Below are 17955 nucleotides of genomic sequence, written 5' to 3'. Positions count from 1 at the left end.
CATGTTGGCGAGGTCTTAATAGCTGGCAGGGTGTTTGGTGGACTGGTGTGAGGACACCGCCTTTTAAGGGGGTCTCTCTGCTGAAACTTTGAACGGGTCTGATGATGGGGCGATGCACCTTATCATTGATGGGTGGCAAGTGTACATGGTCGGGTTTTGCTGAGACCCATCCATGCCTGGCAGGGTGTTTGGTGGAACTGTGTCAAGACACTGCCTTGTAATGTGTCTCTCTGCTGAAACTTTGAACGGGTCTGATAATGTGGGCAATGCACCTTATCATTGAGGGTGGCAAGTGTACATGGGCGGTGCCAAGACCCCTCGTGCCTGACAGGGTGTTTGGTGGAACTGAGTTAAGACACTGCCCTTTAATGTGTCTCTCTCCTGAGTCTTGAGCACACGCCCATATTGGACCTAGTCTGGTCCAGCTGCATGTGTGGCGAGGTCTTCATAGCTGGCAGGGTGTTTGGTGGAACTGGTGGTTGAGACAACGCCTTTTAAGGTGTCTCTCTGCTGAAACTTTGAACGGTTCTGATGATGTGGGCGATGCACCTTATCATTGATGGGTGGCAAGTGTACATGGTCCGGTGTTTGCTGAGACCCCTCCATGCCTGGCAGGGTGTTGGTAGAACTGGTGTCAGGACACTGCCTGGTAATGTTCTCTCTGCTGAAGCTTGAGCACACGCCTATATTTCGACATAGTCTGGTCCAAATATGCAGTTCGGTAAGAGAGTTGGTCATGAGCAGATCCACCTCTGATGAGGGGCGGGTGTGGCTTGAATTGACTTTCTGTGAGCTGCACGGTCTCTGAGATGGGTGGGAAATGTACTTGTTTTGAAGTGGGTTCAGTCCACTGCTTGACGGCACCATCAGATTGCTGCATGTTTGCTAAGCTGATGGTGTCATTAGTGCAACCTGTAGTTGGCCTGGGGTTTGGTGGACATGGTGTTGATGTATTTTTAGACCCCTTGTTGACCTGTGCTTGACTGTACTAGCCGAGAGCTGAATGTGTGGTAAGGTCTTCAAAGCTGGTAGTGTGTTGACACGGTGGAAGGAAGCTGCCTTTAAAGGTGTCTCTCTGATGAAACTTTGAACGGGTCTGATGATGTGGGCGATGCACCTTATCATTGATGGGTGGCAAGTGTACATGGTCCGGTGTTTGCCGAGACCCCTCCATACCTGGCAGGGTGTTTGGTGGAACTGGTGTCAAGACACTGCCTTGTAATGTGTCTCTCTGCTGAAACTTTGAACGGGTCTGATAATGTGGGCAATGCACCTTATCATTGATGGGTGGCAAGTGTACATGGTCCGGTGTTTGCCAAGACCCCTTCGTGGCTGACAGGGTGTTTGGTGGAACTTGAGTGAAGACACTGCCCTTTAATGTGTCTCTCTCCTGAGTCTTGAGCACACGCCCATATTTGGACCTATTCTGGTCCAGCTGCATGTGTGGCGAGGTCTTCATAGCTGGCAGGGTGTTTGGTGGAACTGGTGTGAGGACACCGCCTTTTAAGGTGTCTCTCTGCTGAAACTTTGAACGGGTCTGATGATGTGGGCGATGCACCTTATCATTGATGGGTGGCAAGTGTACATGGTCCGGTGTTTGCTGAGACCCCTCCATGCCTGGCAGGGTGTTTGGTAGAACTGGTGTCAGGACACTGCCTGGTAATGTGTCTCTCTGCTGAAGCTTGAGCACACGCCTATATTTCGACATAGTCTGGTCCAAATATGCAGTTCGGTAAGAGAGTTGGTCATGAGCAGATCCACCTCTGATGAGGGGCGGGTGAGGCTTGAATTGACTTTCTGTGAGCTGCACGGTCTCTGAGATGGGTGGGAAATGTACTTGTTTTGAAGTGGGTTCAGTCCCCTGCTTGACGGCACCATCAGAATGCTGCATGTTTGCTAAGCTGATGGTGTCATTAGTGCAACCTGTAGTTGGCCTGGGGTTTGGTGGACATGGTGTTGATGTATTTTTAGACCCCTTGTTGACCTGTGCTTGACTGTACTAGCTGAGAGCTGAATGTGTGGTAAGGTCTTCAAAGCTGGTAGTGTGTTGACACGGTGGAAGGAAGCTGCCTTTTAAGGTGTCTCTCTGGTGAAACTTTGAATGGGTCTGATGATGTAGGCGATGCACCTTATCATTGATGGGTGGCAAGTGTACATGGTCCGGTGTTTGCCGAGACCCCTCCATGCCTGGCAGGGTGTTTGGTGGAACTGGTGTCAAGACACTGCCTTGTAATGTGAATCTCTGCTGAAACTTTGAACGGGTCTGATAATGTGGGCAATGCACCTTATCATTGATGGGTGGAAAGTGTACATGGTCCGGTGTTTGCCAAGACCCCTTCGTGCCTGACAGGGTGTTTGGTGGAACTTGAGGGAAGACACTGCCCTTTAATGTGTCTCTCTCCTGAGTCTTGAGCACACGCCCATATTTGGACCGAGTCTGGTCCAGCTGCATGTGTGGCGAGGTCTTCATAGCTGGCAGGGTGTTTGGTGGAACTGGTGTGAGGACACCGCCTTTTAAGGTGTCTCTCTGCTGAAACTTTGAACGGGTCTGATGATGTGGGCGATGCACCTTATCATTGATGGGTGGCAAGTGTACATGGTCCGGTGTTTGCTGACACCCCTCCATGCCAGGCAGGGTGTTTGGTGGAACTGGTGTCAGGACACTGCCTGGTAATGTGTCTCTCTGCTGAAGCTTGAGCACACGCCCATATTTCGACATAGTCTGGTCCATCTGCATGTGTGATGAGGTCTTCATAGCAGATCCACCTCTGATGGGGGGGGTGTGCTTGACACCGCCTTTTAAAGTGTCTCTCTGCTGAAACTTTGAAATGTCTGATGATGTGGTTCAATGCACCTTATCATTGATGGGTGGCAAGTGTACATGGTCTGGTGTTTGCAAGATGGTGTCATTAGTGCAACCTGTAGTTGGTGGAACTTGAGTGAAGACACTGCCCTTGATGTGTCTCTCTCCTGAGTCTTGAGCACACGCCCATATTTGGACCTAGTCTGGTCCAGCTGCATGTGTGGCGAGGTCTTCATAGCTGGCAGGGTGTTTGGTGGAACTGGTGTGAGGACACTGCCTTTTAAGGTGTCTCTCTGCTGAAACTTTGAACGGGTCTGATGATGTGGGCGATGCACCTTATCATTGATGGGTGGCAATTGTACATGGTCCGGTGTTTGCTGAGACCCCTCCATGCCTGGCAGGGTGTTTGGTAGAACTGGTGTCAGGACACTGCCTGGTAATGTGTCTCTCTGCTGAAGCTTGAGCACGGGTCTGATATGTGGGCATATGCACCTTATCAGTTGATGGGTGGAAAGTGTACATGGGGCGGGTTTGCCAAGACCTTCTGTGAGCTGCACGGTCTCTTGGTGGAAATGTAGTGAAGTGGACAGTGCCTGCTTGACGGCACCATCAGATTGCTGCATGGCTAAGCTTGGTGTCATTAGTGCCCTGTAGTTGGCCTGGGGTCTGGTCCAGCTGATGTGTGGCGAGGTCTTCATAGCTGCAGTGTGTGGTGGAACTGGTGTGAGGACACTGCCTTTTAAGGTGTCTCTCTGCTGAAACTTTGAACGGGTCTGATGATGTGGGCGATGCACCTTATCATTGATGGGTGGCAAGTGTACATGGTCCGGTGTTTGCTGAGACCCCTCCATGCTGGCAGGGTGTTTGGTGGAACTGGTGTCAAGACACTGCCTTGTAATGTGTCTCTCTGCTGAAACTTTGACGGGGTGTCGGTGTTTGAAGACCCCTTCGTGCCTGACAGGGTGTTTGGTGGAACTTGAGTGAAGACACTGCCCTTTAATGTGTCTCTCTCCTGAGTCTTGAACACGCCCATATTTGGACCTCATGGTCAGCTACATGTGTGGCGAGGTCTTCATGCTGGCAGGGTGTTTGGTGGAACTTGTGTGAGGACACCGCCTTTAAGGTGTCTCTCTGCTGAAACTTTGAACGGGATGTTGGACCTTATCATTGATGGTCAAATGTTTGCTGAGACCCCTCCATGCCTGGCAGGGGGTTTGGTGGAACTGGTGTCAGACACTGCCTTGTAAGGTGTCTCTCTGCTGAAACTTTGAACGGGTCTGATGATGTGGGCAATGCACCTTATCATTGATGGGTGGCAAGTGTACATGGTCCGGTGTTTGCCAAGACCCCTTCGTGCCTGACAGGGTGTTTGGTAGAACTGGTGTCAGGACACTGCCTGGTAATGTGTCTCTCTGCTGAAGCTTGAGCACACGCCTATATTTCGACATAGTCTGGTCCAAATATGCAGTTCGGTAAGAGAGTTGGTCATGAGCAGATCCACCTCTGATGAGGGGCGGGTGTGGCTTGAATTGACTTTCTGTGAGCTGCACGGTCTCTGAGATGGGTGGGAAATGTACTTGTTTTGAAGTGGGTTCAGTCCCCTGCTTGACGGCACCATCAGATTGCTGCATGTTTGCTAAGCTGATGGTGTCATTAGTGCAACCTGTAGTTGGCCTGGGGTTTGGTGGACATGGTGTTGATGTATTTTTAGACCCCTTGTTGACCTGTGCTTGACTGTACTAGCCGAGAGCTGAATGTGTGGTAAGGTCTTCAAAGCTGGTAGTGTGTTGACACGTGGAAGGAAGCTGCCTTTTAAGGTGTCTCTCTGCTGAAACTTTGAACGGGTCTGATGATGTGGGCGATGCACCTTATCATTGATGGGTGGCAAGTGTACATGGTCCGGTGTTTGCTGAGACCCCTCCATGCCTGGCAGGGTGTTTGGTGGAACTGGTGTCAAGACACTGCCTTGTAATGTGTCTCTCTGCTGAAACTTTGAACGGTCTGATGATGTGGGCAATGCACCTTATCATTGATGGGTGGCAAGTGTACATGGTCCGGTGTTTGCCAAGACCCCTTCGTGCCTGACAGGGTGTTTGGTGGAACTTGAGTGAAGACACTGCCCTTTAATGTGTCTCTCTCCTGAGTCTTGAGCACACGCCCATATTTGGACCTAGTCTGGTCCAGCTGCATGTGTGGCGAGGTCTTCATAGCTGGCAGGGTGTTTGGTGGAACTGGTGTGAGGACACCGCCTTTTAAGGTGTCTCTCTGCTGAAACTTTGAACGGGTCTGATGATGTGGGCGATGCACCTTATCATTGATGGTGGCAAGTGTACATGGTCCGGTGTTTGCTGAGACCCCTCCATGCCTGGCAGGGTGTTTGGTGAACTGGTGTCAGGACACTGCCTGGTAATGTGTCTCTCTGCTGAAACTTTGAACGGGTCTGATGATGTGGGCAATGCACCTTATCATTGATGGGTGGCAAGTGTACATGGTCCGTTGTGTTGAGACCCTTCTATGCCTGGCAGGGTGTTGGTGGAACTGGTGTCAGACACTGTCTGGTAATGTGTCTCTCTGCTGAAGCTTGAGCACACGCCTATATTTCGACATAGTCTGGTCCAAATGTGCAGTTCGGTAAGAGAGTTGGTCATGAGCAGATCCACCTCTGATGAGGGCGGGTGTGGCTTGAATTGACTTTCTGTGAGCTGCACGGTCTCTGAGATGGGTGGGAAATGTACTTGTTTTGAAGTGGGTTCAGTCCCCTGCTTGACGGCACCATCAGATTGCTGCATGTTTGCTAAGCTGATGGTGTCATTAGTGCAACCTGTAGTTGGCCTGGGGTTTGGTGGACATGGTGTTGATGTATTTTTAGACCCCTTGTTGACCTGTGCTTGACTGTACTAGCCGAGAGCTGAATATGTGGTAAGGTCTTCAAAGCTGGTAGTGTGTTGACACGGTGGAAGGAAGCTGCCTTTTAAGGTGTCTCTCTGCTGAAACTTTGAACGGGTCTGATGATGTGGGCGATGCACCTTATCATTGATGGGTGGCAAGTGTACATGGTCCGGTGTTTGCTGAGACCCCTCCATGCCTGGCAGGGTGTTTGGTGGAACTGGTGTCAAGACACTGCCTTGTAATGTGTCTCTCTGATGAAACTTTGAACGGGTCTGATGATGTGGGCGATGCACCTTATCATTGATGGGTGGCAAGTGTACATGGTCCGGTGTTTGCTGAGACCCCTCCATGCCTGGCAAGGTGTTTGGTGGAACTTGAGTGAAGACACTGCCCTTTAATGTGTCTCTCTCCTGAGTCTTGAGCACACGCCCATATTTGGACCTAGTCTGGTCCAGCTACATGTGTGGCAAGGTCTTCATAGCTGGCAGGGTGTTTGGTGGAACTGGTGTGAGGACACCGCCTTTTAAGGTGTCTCTCTGCTGAAACTTTGAACGGGTCTGATGATGTGGGCGATGCACCTTATCATTGATGGGTGGCAAGTGTACATGGTCCGGTGTTTGCCAAGACCCCTTCGTGCCTGACAGGGTGTTTGGTGGAACTTGAGTGAAGACACTGCCCTTTAATGTGTCTCTCTCCTGAGTCTTGAGCACACGCCCATATTTGGACCTAGTCTGGTCCAAATATGCAGTTCGGTAAGAGAGTTGGTCATGAGCAGATCCACCTCTGATGAGGGGCGGGTGTGGCTTTAATTGACTTTCTGTGAGCTGCACGGTCTCTGAGATGGGTGGGAAATGTACTTGTTTTGAAGTGGGTTCAGTCCCCTGCTTGACGGCACCAACAGATTGCTGCATGTTTGCTAAGCTGATGGTGTCATTAGTGAAACCTGTAGTTGGCCTGGGGTTTGGTGGACATTTTGTTGATGGATTTTTAGACCCCTTGTTGACCTCACTAAAATACAGATTTTCCAGCGGTTTGTGAGTTTCTTCAAACTCTAATTGTACTTGGGCTTCGCTTTTTATTAAGTCAAGTCCTGACTTAATCTTCATCATCCGTCTATTTACAGGATCAAGTAGATCCTCTGTTAATTTGGCTCCAGGCGTCTCAGGGCTGACTACCTTGTCTATTCTGTCACAGAGGCTTTTAATGCTGTCTATCAGTGGTTCTGGCGTTGATCTTGTTGGAGAGACATGACATTTAAATGGAAAGTTGCTTGTCTTCGTTGTGCTTGGTCTGCCAGTCTCCTCCTGTTCAGCATTCTCCTCAAGGCTGATTTGTGAAGTACCCCATTGGTCTTTCCCAAAGAGGCCTATGTAGGTTCCTGTGTTTTCCCACAGACAGACATTGCAGTTCCCTGCGGTAATTAACTTTTCACAAGTTGGGTTACACTGAACACTCACCACCCCTGTGATGTGAGATTGCCAGGAGTGCAACAGAAGACGTGGACACAATGACAAACACCACCCATTTATATCCTCAAATGGCTCGTTGTTTGCCTGTTTTTTAAACCCAAAAGCCTTAATGTCCCACTGATAAATCTTTCCGGTACTATCCCCGGTCAGTAATATCTGGTCACTGGGATCAGTTGACATGGTGGTAATGACTGCACCTTCATCCTTCACTGCCCTGAACTTTCCAATCAATCCTCCCTTGCTAATAACAGACCAGGCATATATGTTGCCATCTGCAGACGTCAGCAGTGTGGCTGTGTCAACTTTAACCTCCCTGGTCTTCAGACATATGATAAGAGGTGTGTTAATCACATCAGTGTCGTTCCCATTTAGGGATTTACTATGTAGAGGTTTTTTCCCAGTGCCTCTGACGTGCTTTGGACTCTTGTCACCAAGCAGACTCCCTGTCTGGCCCTGAGTGGTTTTGTCTGCCATGTTTGTTCGAGGGCTGTTGCTGCCATTGAGCCAGTAGAGAACTTCGCCACTGGCGGCCTCCCAGATGACAATATTTCCATTGCTGGAGGCAGTAACCAGTGCGTTTCCATGGACATCCATTGAGCAAATGTCATCTAAATAATCATGCTTCAAAAATCTGTTGTCATATCCGTGTATGTCCAGGTCATAAATGATCTTGGAGTTCTTTCCCGACACAAACACCCTATTGTCTACACAGACGATACCTGTCACCTCCCTTTGTACGGTAACAGGAAGAATGGCAAGCTCTGTTCCATTGTTGAAGTTCCAAATTTTAAGTTTTCCATCCTGGGAAATTGTGATCAGTCTGCGCTTTAGTCCATCAAATGAAATAGCAACATGCCCCACGTACTGATCTGGAGTCACCTTGAACTGCATGGCGGCCGTTCCTGTTAAGATATCCCACACTGTCACCACGCCATTTTGGCAAACAGAGACAACCTGTTTGAAAATGTTGTGATAGAGAGCACAGCACAGGGGCTTGTCATGCGATGTTAATGCATTTTTAAACACATCCGTTCCTCTTCCAAGATATTTGCCAATATCTGTGTTAGCTAGGACTAACTCATTGTTGTGTGTGTTGTAACACACACTGGAGATAGGACTCTGCATCATTTCTTTTATCTTGAAACTTTGCAAACAGATCATTGCATCCTCTGACCAAACACATATGTGGTGGTCCAGCGATAAACTAACAAAAACTTTTTCCTTGGGATTTAACATTATATGGGTGATGGGTTTGGCATGTCCCTTTAATTCCTGGATGCATGACACTGTTTTGTGGGGAAACCACGTCCTCAGTAGGGCGTCCGTCCCACCGGTCAGCAGATACCCAGAGGAAGTGGAATATTCTACACAGGTGAAGAAGTCCACATGTCCTCTGCTCTTAAAGACTGTTGTAGACATTTTGGTTGTGGATGTCTTGGGTAGAGAAGCAAGGACCATTGTCTTGGATGAACTACCGCAGATAGCAAACGACCTAAGTGATGGAAAATATCGGATCTGACTGCAAATGTCATTAAAGATGTTGACCTTCACACATAGAAAGTTTTTAGAGGGTTTTTTTAACAGGGTTGAAACATAAACAGTTGGATAATCCCGCAGAGAGATTTTCTCATATGCACCGTTGAAGAAGAGGCCGTTTTCACATATGTTGTAGGAGACAAACACAGACAAAAAACCTTTTACAACGCCAAAGGAAAACACTGCTTTAGTGCCTTTGGACCAGTAGTTCATGGTATTCACTATGTTGTCCTCTACTATTAAAGAGTGGCTGGTTGAAAACAACTTAGGGAATTCATTGCAGCGATAGAATATTAGTTCCCTGTCAGAAGTGGAGATAGCCAGTTGTTTGAGTTCACTGATGTAGACCATGTCAGTAACGTGCATTTTCTTATTATGTGAAAAAAGAAGTGTGTTTTCCTTTTTGAATAACTGAACTGGGTACGGGGTGTCAAAGCTGTCAGGCCAGAAGTTGAGGATACCATTCGAGCTGATGGAGAGATATTGACCTTTTTGGTAAGTGCTGGTTTGTCCTAATAAAACCTCTGAACCATGATCAGGTTTCCTGTCATTCTCGAAGGGACGGTGAATCAGACGAACAATCGCTTTATGGTGATCCACCGATATCATTTTGATAGGTTTGGGAAAGATTTGATTTTTAAAAGCCATATTTTGTGATGCCTTGTTTTTGTTCACCAGGTAGTCTGTTAACTCCCCGAGGTCCACACCTCCATCTCCATTTGTGTCAATCTTCATGTGGAGGGCAATGAGATCTTCTTCATCCATAGTAGGGAATAACTGCTTCAGTCCCTTACAGAATTCTTTAATGTCCAATCCTCCACCTCCATCAGCATCCGCCTCATGAAATAGCGTTACAATCTCATCCATATTTTCAGCAGTAAACATTTTGTCCGTCTTTGAAAGTTCACTTCCAGAATCCATTTTAGCGTTCTCAGTTAGGTCCTCCGACCGAATAAACCAGTTCAATAGAGTTGCTTAAGAATTAAAATGTAAACCCTTAAGATGTCAATCCTGGTTTAGTTCGAATTTATATTTGAATGAAAACAATGCAATTGTGCTGAGAGTTTAGCAGTCTGGAGCAATGAATAGAATTCTAGTTCTATGTTCTGGAGTGCTGAAACTTGAGCTGCAAGTTCTCACAATTGTGTGTAACGTTCCGTGTCTGTGTACCAAATGTGCAATGGATCGAAGATACTGACCTAAGTAAAAGATAGTGACCTCAGTAAAAGATCAATGATGATGTCATAGTTTGTTTTGAAGTAAAAGAATTTTTTAAAAGTTCAATCAACAACAATTCATAAGATACAAATACAGACATTATAGTAATTGACAATACAACTTATCTCATTGCATTTCTAAAAGCAATTAACAATTAAACATTCACAGCTTTAAATTACAGAAATACATTTTTTTTCCCCTCTTACAACCCATGCCATTTTTGAAGCGTCTTTTGCTCATGTCACATTATTCACTGTGAGCTCATCTCTCCATTAGTACATGTAAAGGACCACAGCGTGTGTGTGTGTGTATTTCAGGCCTGTGTAGTGTTTCTAACAAAAACTGAGTGTAAATTGTTATTTTCCAATTAAATAATAAAATCAATAAAAAGTTTAAATTATCATACATTTTTTCTAGCTCTCTCTTTCAAATCTAATTGCTGATGGATACAAAGAAAAGACAACAATGTGCAGTATTAGAGATTTTCTATTAAACAGTCTTAATTATTTATGTTTTAAGGGTTTTCCCCGCCATAAGTCTAAAGTTCAGCACCCGAACCGTTTTTGGCAGCACCTAAGCTGAATGAACATGAAATGTGGCAATAAACGCCAAACACAAAAAAAAAAGCACCAAACTGACTTTTCTCAGATCTAATGATTGTAATTAGACTTCTTCATCAATTTTTGTCTTTAACACAGATATTGTGATAATAATGGACCGAAATGATAATGGACCCCGTCGATCCTTAATAAATGCCACAAATCTCATCCAGTGTCCGGCTATCCTTAGACTGCTAACTCGCCAACTACTACAGCCTTTACTACTACTACTACTCCTATCATGGAGCCATCTTTAATGTAGGCCGTTTTGTCCTCTTTGCAGGGCATGTGAAGCAAAACATTCACAGCATCTAATTGGTGGAAAGACACTAAAAACATTTAAACTATTGTCCCACTGTAGAAGAATTTAGTGTTAAATGTGTGATCAAATAACAATTTGTATATATTCCGATGGGAGCGTTAGCTCAGCAAAATAGCGATCAGATGATTGTCTGCCGGTTACGTTAACAGTAGCGTAATGTTAAAAAGTCTCCGCTATTACTGCCTCCACCTGATGCATATGTTGTATAACCCATCTCTTTGGGGACAATCGAGGATTAGAGGTCCGTTATTTAGGGGCGACGATGGCCATCAGACCGTAGAAGGATCCCCTGGAGAGTCTGAAGTCCCCCCTCATGTCCCTATCCCCATCCAACTAGCTACGGCCTGGGGGGAGCCTGCGGAACTACAAACACATTTTTTAAATAAAATTATATTAAAAGTTTTAAACTTTGTTATCTTTTGTATTACACGTTGCATAACCGTAGCAAGCATATAATGTTAGTGTATATACGAATAGAGGAATGGAATCTATTTAAATGTCAATTCTGTTACCTCTGCTTTCACTATTGTATTGTCACTGTATGAAGACCATTTAGAACAAAAATACAACTTAAATGAAAGATGTAATGATGGTTTGTCTATTAGGTAAGTTGTAAGGGTAATGCTTCACAACAACAGTCTTATCTATGGGCCACACGGATGTCCTCATGAAACCGTTGAGCATTAAAATGAACAGTAACGTTATGAATGAATGAATGAATATTAACGTTACAGAAAGTATATACATAAAAGAGTGGACTGCAAAGAATAGGTATACTTAATGGATTGAAAAGAGTGCAGTAACAGGAAGGAATATTACAATACAGTTGTGTGTACTGTTTTCAGCTAATGGGGCGGTGACATGGCGGCGGCGTCGCAATCGTCATCCTGGTAATAACAAAATCACATTTATTTTTGTTAAAATATCAAAAACAAAGCAGAATTATTTTTCGCGAAAAACAATCGTGATCGTCATTTCCGGTAAGTGCACACGGCAGTGCGGGATTTGAGACAACAGTCCTCTGTCGAAATTTACGCACTATGCAAGACAGTACGTAGTGCACGAAGTGTACTCTCTGTAAGTGCACTAATGTAACTCTTTGGGACACACTCAAAGACCCCAGGGGGTAGCAGACAGAAAGTAACTTCCTGGTGTGAAACAATCGGGTTCTTTCTATATATTAAATAGTTTTCAGTTTTAATTGATCTGGCAGAGACAGAGGGGGTAGGTGAGACACAAATGTGTCGTCTTGACCTCTTCACATATTTTCCTAACCTGGCTCCGTCATACATACATAGAATTACATTATTTTCAAAACATTGTTTTTAACTTTTTATAACTCAACACTATAAGTCTTTATGAATGTCTGTTAACAACTAATTGGTGTCATCGTGAAGCGTGTATGAAGCGTTATTGAAATATCATGCACTGTGGATGCTTTAGACATTTTTATAGCTAGAACAGTACGTTTTCCTATTTATATCATGTTTGTAATGTGGAATATGTCGTTTCACTAGGTTTTTACGTCGGTTAGACCCCTGGACATCCATAGAACACCACACAGCCGTCAGTCTCCATAGGATAACATGAGAAAATTTGCCCCACTACACCTGGTGGGCCCAAATATATTTTCATCTTTCTTAAACTGCTTTTCCAAGTCTCACCGTGATAAATAACTGTATAAACCCATATATTTGTGCATTTACTTAAAATCCATGGAGTTACAGCCAAGTCGACATAGACATGCTGTATGCCGATACAGCCTGTTTTGTTTTTCATGTAAACAAACAAGCATGCATTATAAAAGTCTGGGATAAGTACTAGTATCCAATTCACATACTTTTGGATTTATATTAAGACACATCGTTTTTAACAACCTAATCTCACAGAATTCCGTGAAATGAACACGGCCCCTTAACTCAAACTCTGTGGCAGATTCACGGAATTGGCTTAGACCGATACCCCCCTACAGTGACTCTGAGAACCCCCTATGGGTTCCTGACCCCCCTGTTGAAAATCTCTGCCTTAGAGCAGTGGTTCTCAAGCTTTTATTCAATAATGTTTCCCATTGTAATGCCCACAGTGCCCTGCTATGCCATAAACTACTACAAATTACTATTTTTTTTCCTATTTTTGTTATTGCCACTCTTCATTCTAACCCCAACCGGCCGTCAGACACCGCCTACCAAGAGCCTGGGTCTGTCCGAGGTTTCTGCCTAAAAGGAAGTTTTTCCTCGCCACTGTCGCTTGCTCTGGAGGAAACTACTAGAACTGTTGGGTCCTTGTAAATTATGGTCTAGACCTACCCTATCTGTAAAGTGTCTCAAGATAACTCTTGTTATGAATTGATACTATAAATGAAATTGAAATATGAAAAGTTTGTTTTAAGCCATGTACCCCCTTACCAGCACAAACAATTTTTGGAAGAAAGAAAAAAAAAAAGTTTAAAGAGGAACAATACAGAGAGGTCAGCGATAGATTTACTAAACAACAGCCTTGTACCTGGAGAACATTTAAATGCTGATGAAAAAAGGCAACAAAAACATTTTTTAAACAACAAAACCTTGAAAAGAGACGGTAGAAAGAAGGCAAGAATTGACTGGAAACAGTAACAACTTTGACAAAAAAATAAATAAAAAAAATAGAAGGAAGGCAACACTAGGGCAACAAAAGTGCCAAACATTTTCAACAGGAATCTGCTAAATATGCATAAATGTTGACCCCCCCCAACAGTAGTGTTATAAAAAACATTTTGACATTGACCTAGTATTAAAAAAGATCACTGCAGTCAGCAGCAGAGAAACAAGCTACGATGTAAGTTAATAGGATAACTGTCCAGCTTGTATTTACGTTCATGAAAGTGCTCGTTTTGCTACTGACAGACTGAGATAATATTCTAAGTGTCTGACAACATTGTGGAAAGGATTTCTAAGGAGGTCGACCTTCCTGTTAAAGATAAAGATTGTTTTTTAAAACATAAAAGTCTGCAAAATTGTCCAATGTAAAACCAAGTCCAATACAAATCCAATAGTACTCCAGGGTGCAGAGCGCGTGTGGTAGCCTACCGTGTCCAATAATCCAGTGATCCAGGGCGGAGAGCAGGAGTGGTGAATGGCAGGAGTGATGAATGGCAGGAGGAGTCAGGTTCACAGAACTGTGTTAGACAAAAAGCAATAAGCACACGTATTACAAGTGTCACAAAAACTAATCCAATAGTGAGTCAGCTCAGCAGAGAGACTAACGTTGTTGTCTACACTATGATCGGACAAGGAGTGGTAGGTTGACCGGGTATTTGAAGCAGAGGTGATTGGGTCTGATGAGCTGCAGCTGGAACCTTGACTCCCGCACACCAGGTTTCACTCCTGCAATCAAGGACAGAGGAGAGGAGAGGAGAGCAGAGACAGTCCCCGTTTCTCAATGTCAAGGATCCTTCCTTGGTAGGATTCGTCCTTTTTGCGGGCTGGCGTCATTTAATTTTTTTGCCGCATTTCAAAATGAAATGGTTGTGGAAGTGTTAACTGTGCTGTTAAATTATGCTGTTGGGATGTAGAAAATGAATCAGCAGCCGTTTCTTAATGTCACGGAAGGATCCTCCAAAGCCAGGAGGAGGACGCTACGTCATCAACGTCCGTCGAAGGACCGTTCCAATTTCGAGTATCCTCCAAATTTCTCCAAGGACGGAGTCAGGGGGCGTTTCTCAATCTGTGTTCTTCTATGGACTTGTGTTCTTGTGTTCTTGTGAAACGTCATGTTTGGTGACCAAAATACTGACCCACTACACAAGTTTGCATTTTGCCAAGAACAGTTAAAATCCCCAGATGTGATCTCGACACGCCCATTTTACCAAGGATACATCGGATGGTAACTTGTGTGAACTTGGCAGGGCCGGTATCCCAGCCTTCAATTCGGGTGTAAAGCGCGTATGATTTCCGGTACACAGATTTTCACAATTTATTTATTAAATCAATAAATTCATTTTTAAGATGTTTTAAGGCGAGAAATCAGCTGTGTAGATTTTGAATATAGGCAGTTCAACAAAAATTTATGGTGAATTAAAAAAGCCTTGGAAAGCTCCACAATGCCCGGCGGGCGTAGCAAGCTCGCCAGCCGGGGATGACTCTCGCGAGCCGGTTCGTCAGTCAGCTCACAGACCCCTCTGGCCCCACATTTAGACAGACCCCTCTGGCCCCACATTTAGATAGACCACTGCAGCAAACAACAATGGAAGAGGAAAGCCAGGTCCACAATAGTAAGATAATTGAAACAATTTTTACCGCTGCTGTTATATAGAGGCCCGTCCTCCTCTATCCTCTCGCAGGCTCCTCCTCCTCTGCTTCTCGGTAAAGTATACCGACGACAGTGGCTAACTTTACCCAGTCCATCTCTAATTGTAATACCTATATTTTAACGTTTCTTTTCTGCTTTCAATTAAAAGTGAATCCCGAACAATATTACAAGGATTTTTTCTCGCCGTTGTGTCGTTATTTATACAGTAATTGGCCCGTGATACTTAATAGCACTTTAAATAAAAACGTAACAAAACAAGGCGGTGTAAAAGGTGTGTCCATGCTTTATTATGAATACACACATCAAAGCTAACTATAAAGTGGCAAGCGCCCTCTATGCTAGGGGGGGGGGGTGTTGCGCAATACAATAACAGGAAGAACGCTTAGTCTCAAAACTGTCAACAGCGTTTTGTTTGCTTCTGAACTTGCGAGTTCAGTCTTCCAGGTACAGCCAGCAAGTATGGTCTCCCCAAGAACAGAAGTCCGTTCTTAGCTTACTTGGTATTGAGAAACGCCCCTTCATTCAGAAAATTTCCCATAGACAGAGAAGGATGCATATGTGTATCCTTCGCGGTCCCAAATCACCCACAATCCTATGCGTGGGCCTTTGCCGGCTCGTAAAAAAAAAAAAAAATAGCGGACATAAGCGGTAGTTCGAGCGGCATCGCTGACGGTGAAATAATAATTTAAATGTAAGTATCTTTAGTGTGTGCCGTGCATTTGTTATCATCGTTAATGTTTTACATCAATGTCAAGCTTAACACTTTAAAGCTTGTACAAATTGCTATAATAATTAGGTAGATACACCCCGAGCTAACGTTAGCTAATTGAACTTGTCAGTTAACATTCGGCTGTTAGCTAGCTAGGTTGCTGTCTTTGTAAAGTTTAATGTACGGTGGCATGTTCATCTCTTTATATGCCGTTATCGTAAATGCGTAACGTTAGCAGAGATTTAGAAAGTCGGTGTGTTTATCACTGGTTGTATCTGTAGACGGGAGGTAACACTGCACCGAGTTAACTTCACTAGCAACGTTCAACGAAGGCTAACAAGTATGAGTAGTTTCCCATGTAATAACGGTATGTTATAGCATTCATAACGTAAACATCTTGTTGTTGTGTTAATTGTCTTTTAACAGGGACTAACGGAGGCGGTCACCAAGGGTGCCAAAGCCAACGACCAGCAAGGAGACCGAGGCCAAAGAAAGATGTTGAATACATTATTTGCTATATTAAAGATTGTCTTTCTAACAATAAATGCTTTAAATTAACTGGTTTGTCCGTGTCATTAAGTTTTTGGGCGTGTGTATATAATTTAAACTGTTTTTCATGGTCTATTTTCCCATCAAATTGTGACCTGGACAGAGGAAACTTCAATTATAAACTATAATTCAACAATTATATTCAGATGCTATCTGTTTTTATAACCTGTATACATGTTTAAAAAAAGAAAAGTAGCTGTTAAAATTAGCTTGTAGTTTACTGCATACATGTAACATTAGCTTATTTCACAGGTCAAGAAATGCAAAATATGATCAGCAACTACAAGGTAAATGCTACCAGCTAATGAGCTACCACAGGCAGGTATGACATGCAGTTAACTGTAAGTGAGAAAGATTAAATATTACTGTCGACACGTGTCAAACATATGAAAAGTCATAACACTACTGATAAAAATCCGCTAACACAGTAAAGGTAGGTGTTAGTGTGTTAATGGTCAAGAGTTGTTAGTTATGTTCATGTTGAAGAAAACTACACAGTGGACTCGAACTGTATTCTTAAATATACTTGTGATACAACTTTAATCTTACCAGGACAGGTTGGATGACTAACCTAAAACTTTCTCCTTGTCTGCAGTCGGCAAGCAACACCATCATCGGCAGCTGTGTCTGCCCTTCATGTTTAATATACTTGTGTGAACAATATATAGTAATGTTTGAACATGTAAACCTTACGAGTTGTCACAACAGCATCAGAATAATTCAACGTCAAAATTTAACGGAAAAAACAGTTTATCATGTACACACGCCCAAGAACTTAATGACACAGACAAACCAGTTAATTTAAAACATTTATTGTTAGAAAGACAATCTTTAATATAGCAAATAATGTATTCAACATCTTTCTTTGGCCTCTGTCTCCTTGCTGGTCGTTGGCTTTGCCATCCTTGGTGACCACCTACGTTAGTCCCTGTTAAAAGACAATTAACACAACAACAAGATGTTTACGTTATGAATGCTATAACATACCGTTATTACATGGGAAAGTACTCATACATGTCAGCCTTCGTTGAACGTTGCTAGTGAAGTTACACGGTGCAGTGTTACCTCCCGTCTACAGATACAACCAGTGATAAACATACTTTCTAAATCTCTGCTAACGTTACGCATTTACGATAACGGCATATAAAGAGATGAACATGCCACCGTGCATTAAACTTTACAAAGACAGCAACCTAGCTAGCTAACAGCTAAATGTTTAATGATAGGTTCAGTTAGCTAACGTTAGTTCGGGGTGTATCTACTGTTAGAATTTCATAACTAACGTTGCGTTCTGTTGGATCTCTGAGGAAAAGGAGGCTGAGGGTCGAATTGAGAATTAGGAAAAGGTTTAATGCAACAGCAGTGATGAAGATGATAAGACAAAGACAATAAGACACAAACAAACAAAATAACACTGCAGCTGACAGCGGACTGATCCACGCTTCCCCTGACAGAGTCACATGAAAGCCGTCCTGAAAGGTCCTAAGTCACACAGTTTTATCCCCTGCACCTTGGGGCGGTTCTTTTTCACCTGGTGCTTTTAAATCCTTTCTCATTGGTCCGTTGTTGTCATG

At 44.0% G+C, this 17955-nt stretch overlaps 1 protein-coding gene across 1 annotated transcript; it reads right to left on the bottom strand.

Annotated features, from left to right (window-relative positions):
- Window positions 1–1540: 1540 nt before the first annotated feature.
- Window positions 1541–9618, bottom strand: LOC116680917 (WD repeat-containing protein on Y chromosome-like; the record flags this gene model as incomplete). The annotated part of the gene is made up of 2 exons (XM_032509543.1): window positions 6697–9618; window positions 1541–1984 (listed from the first exon to the last, which is right to left on the bottom strand). Coding segments are annotated over exons 1-2 (3366 nt in total), but the record flags the coding sequence as incomplete, so codon positions are not given.
- Between the last annotated feature and the right edge of the window lie 8337 nt (window positions 9619–17955).

Source organism: Etheostoma spectabile, unplaced genomic scaffold (genome assembly GCF_008692095.1).
Source record: "Etheostoma spectabile isolate EspeVRDwgs_2016 unplaced genomic scaffold, UIUC_Espe_1.0 scaffold00018501, whole genome shotgun sequence".
Taxonomy (NCBI): domain Eukaryota; kingdom Metazoa; phylum Chordata; class Actinopteri; order Perciformes; family Percidae; genus Etheostoma; species Etheostoma spectabile.
This window is presented reverse-complemented; position numbering and strand designations above follow the sequence as displayed.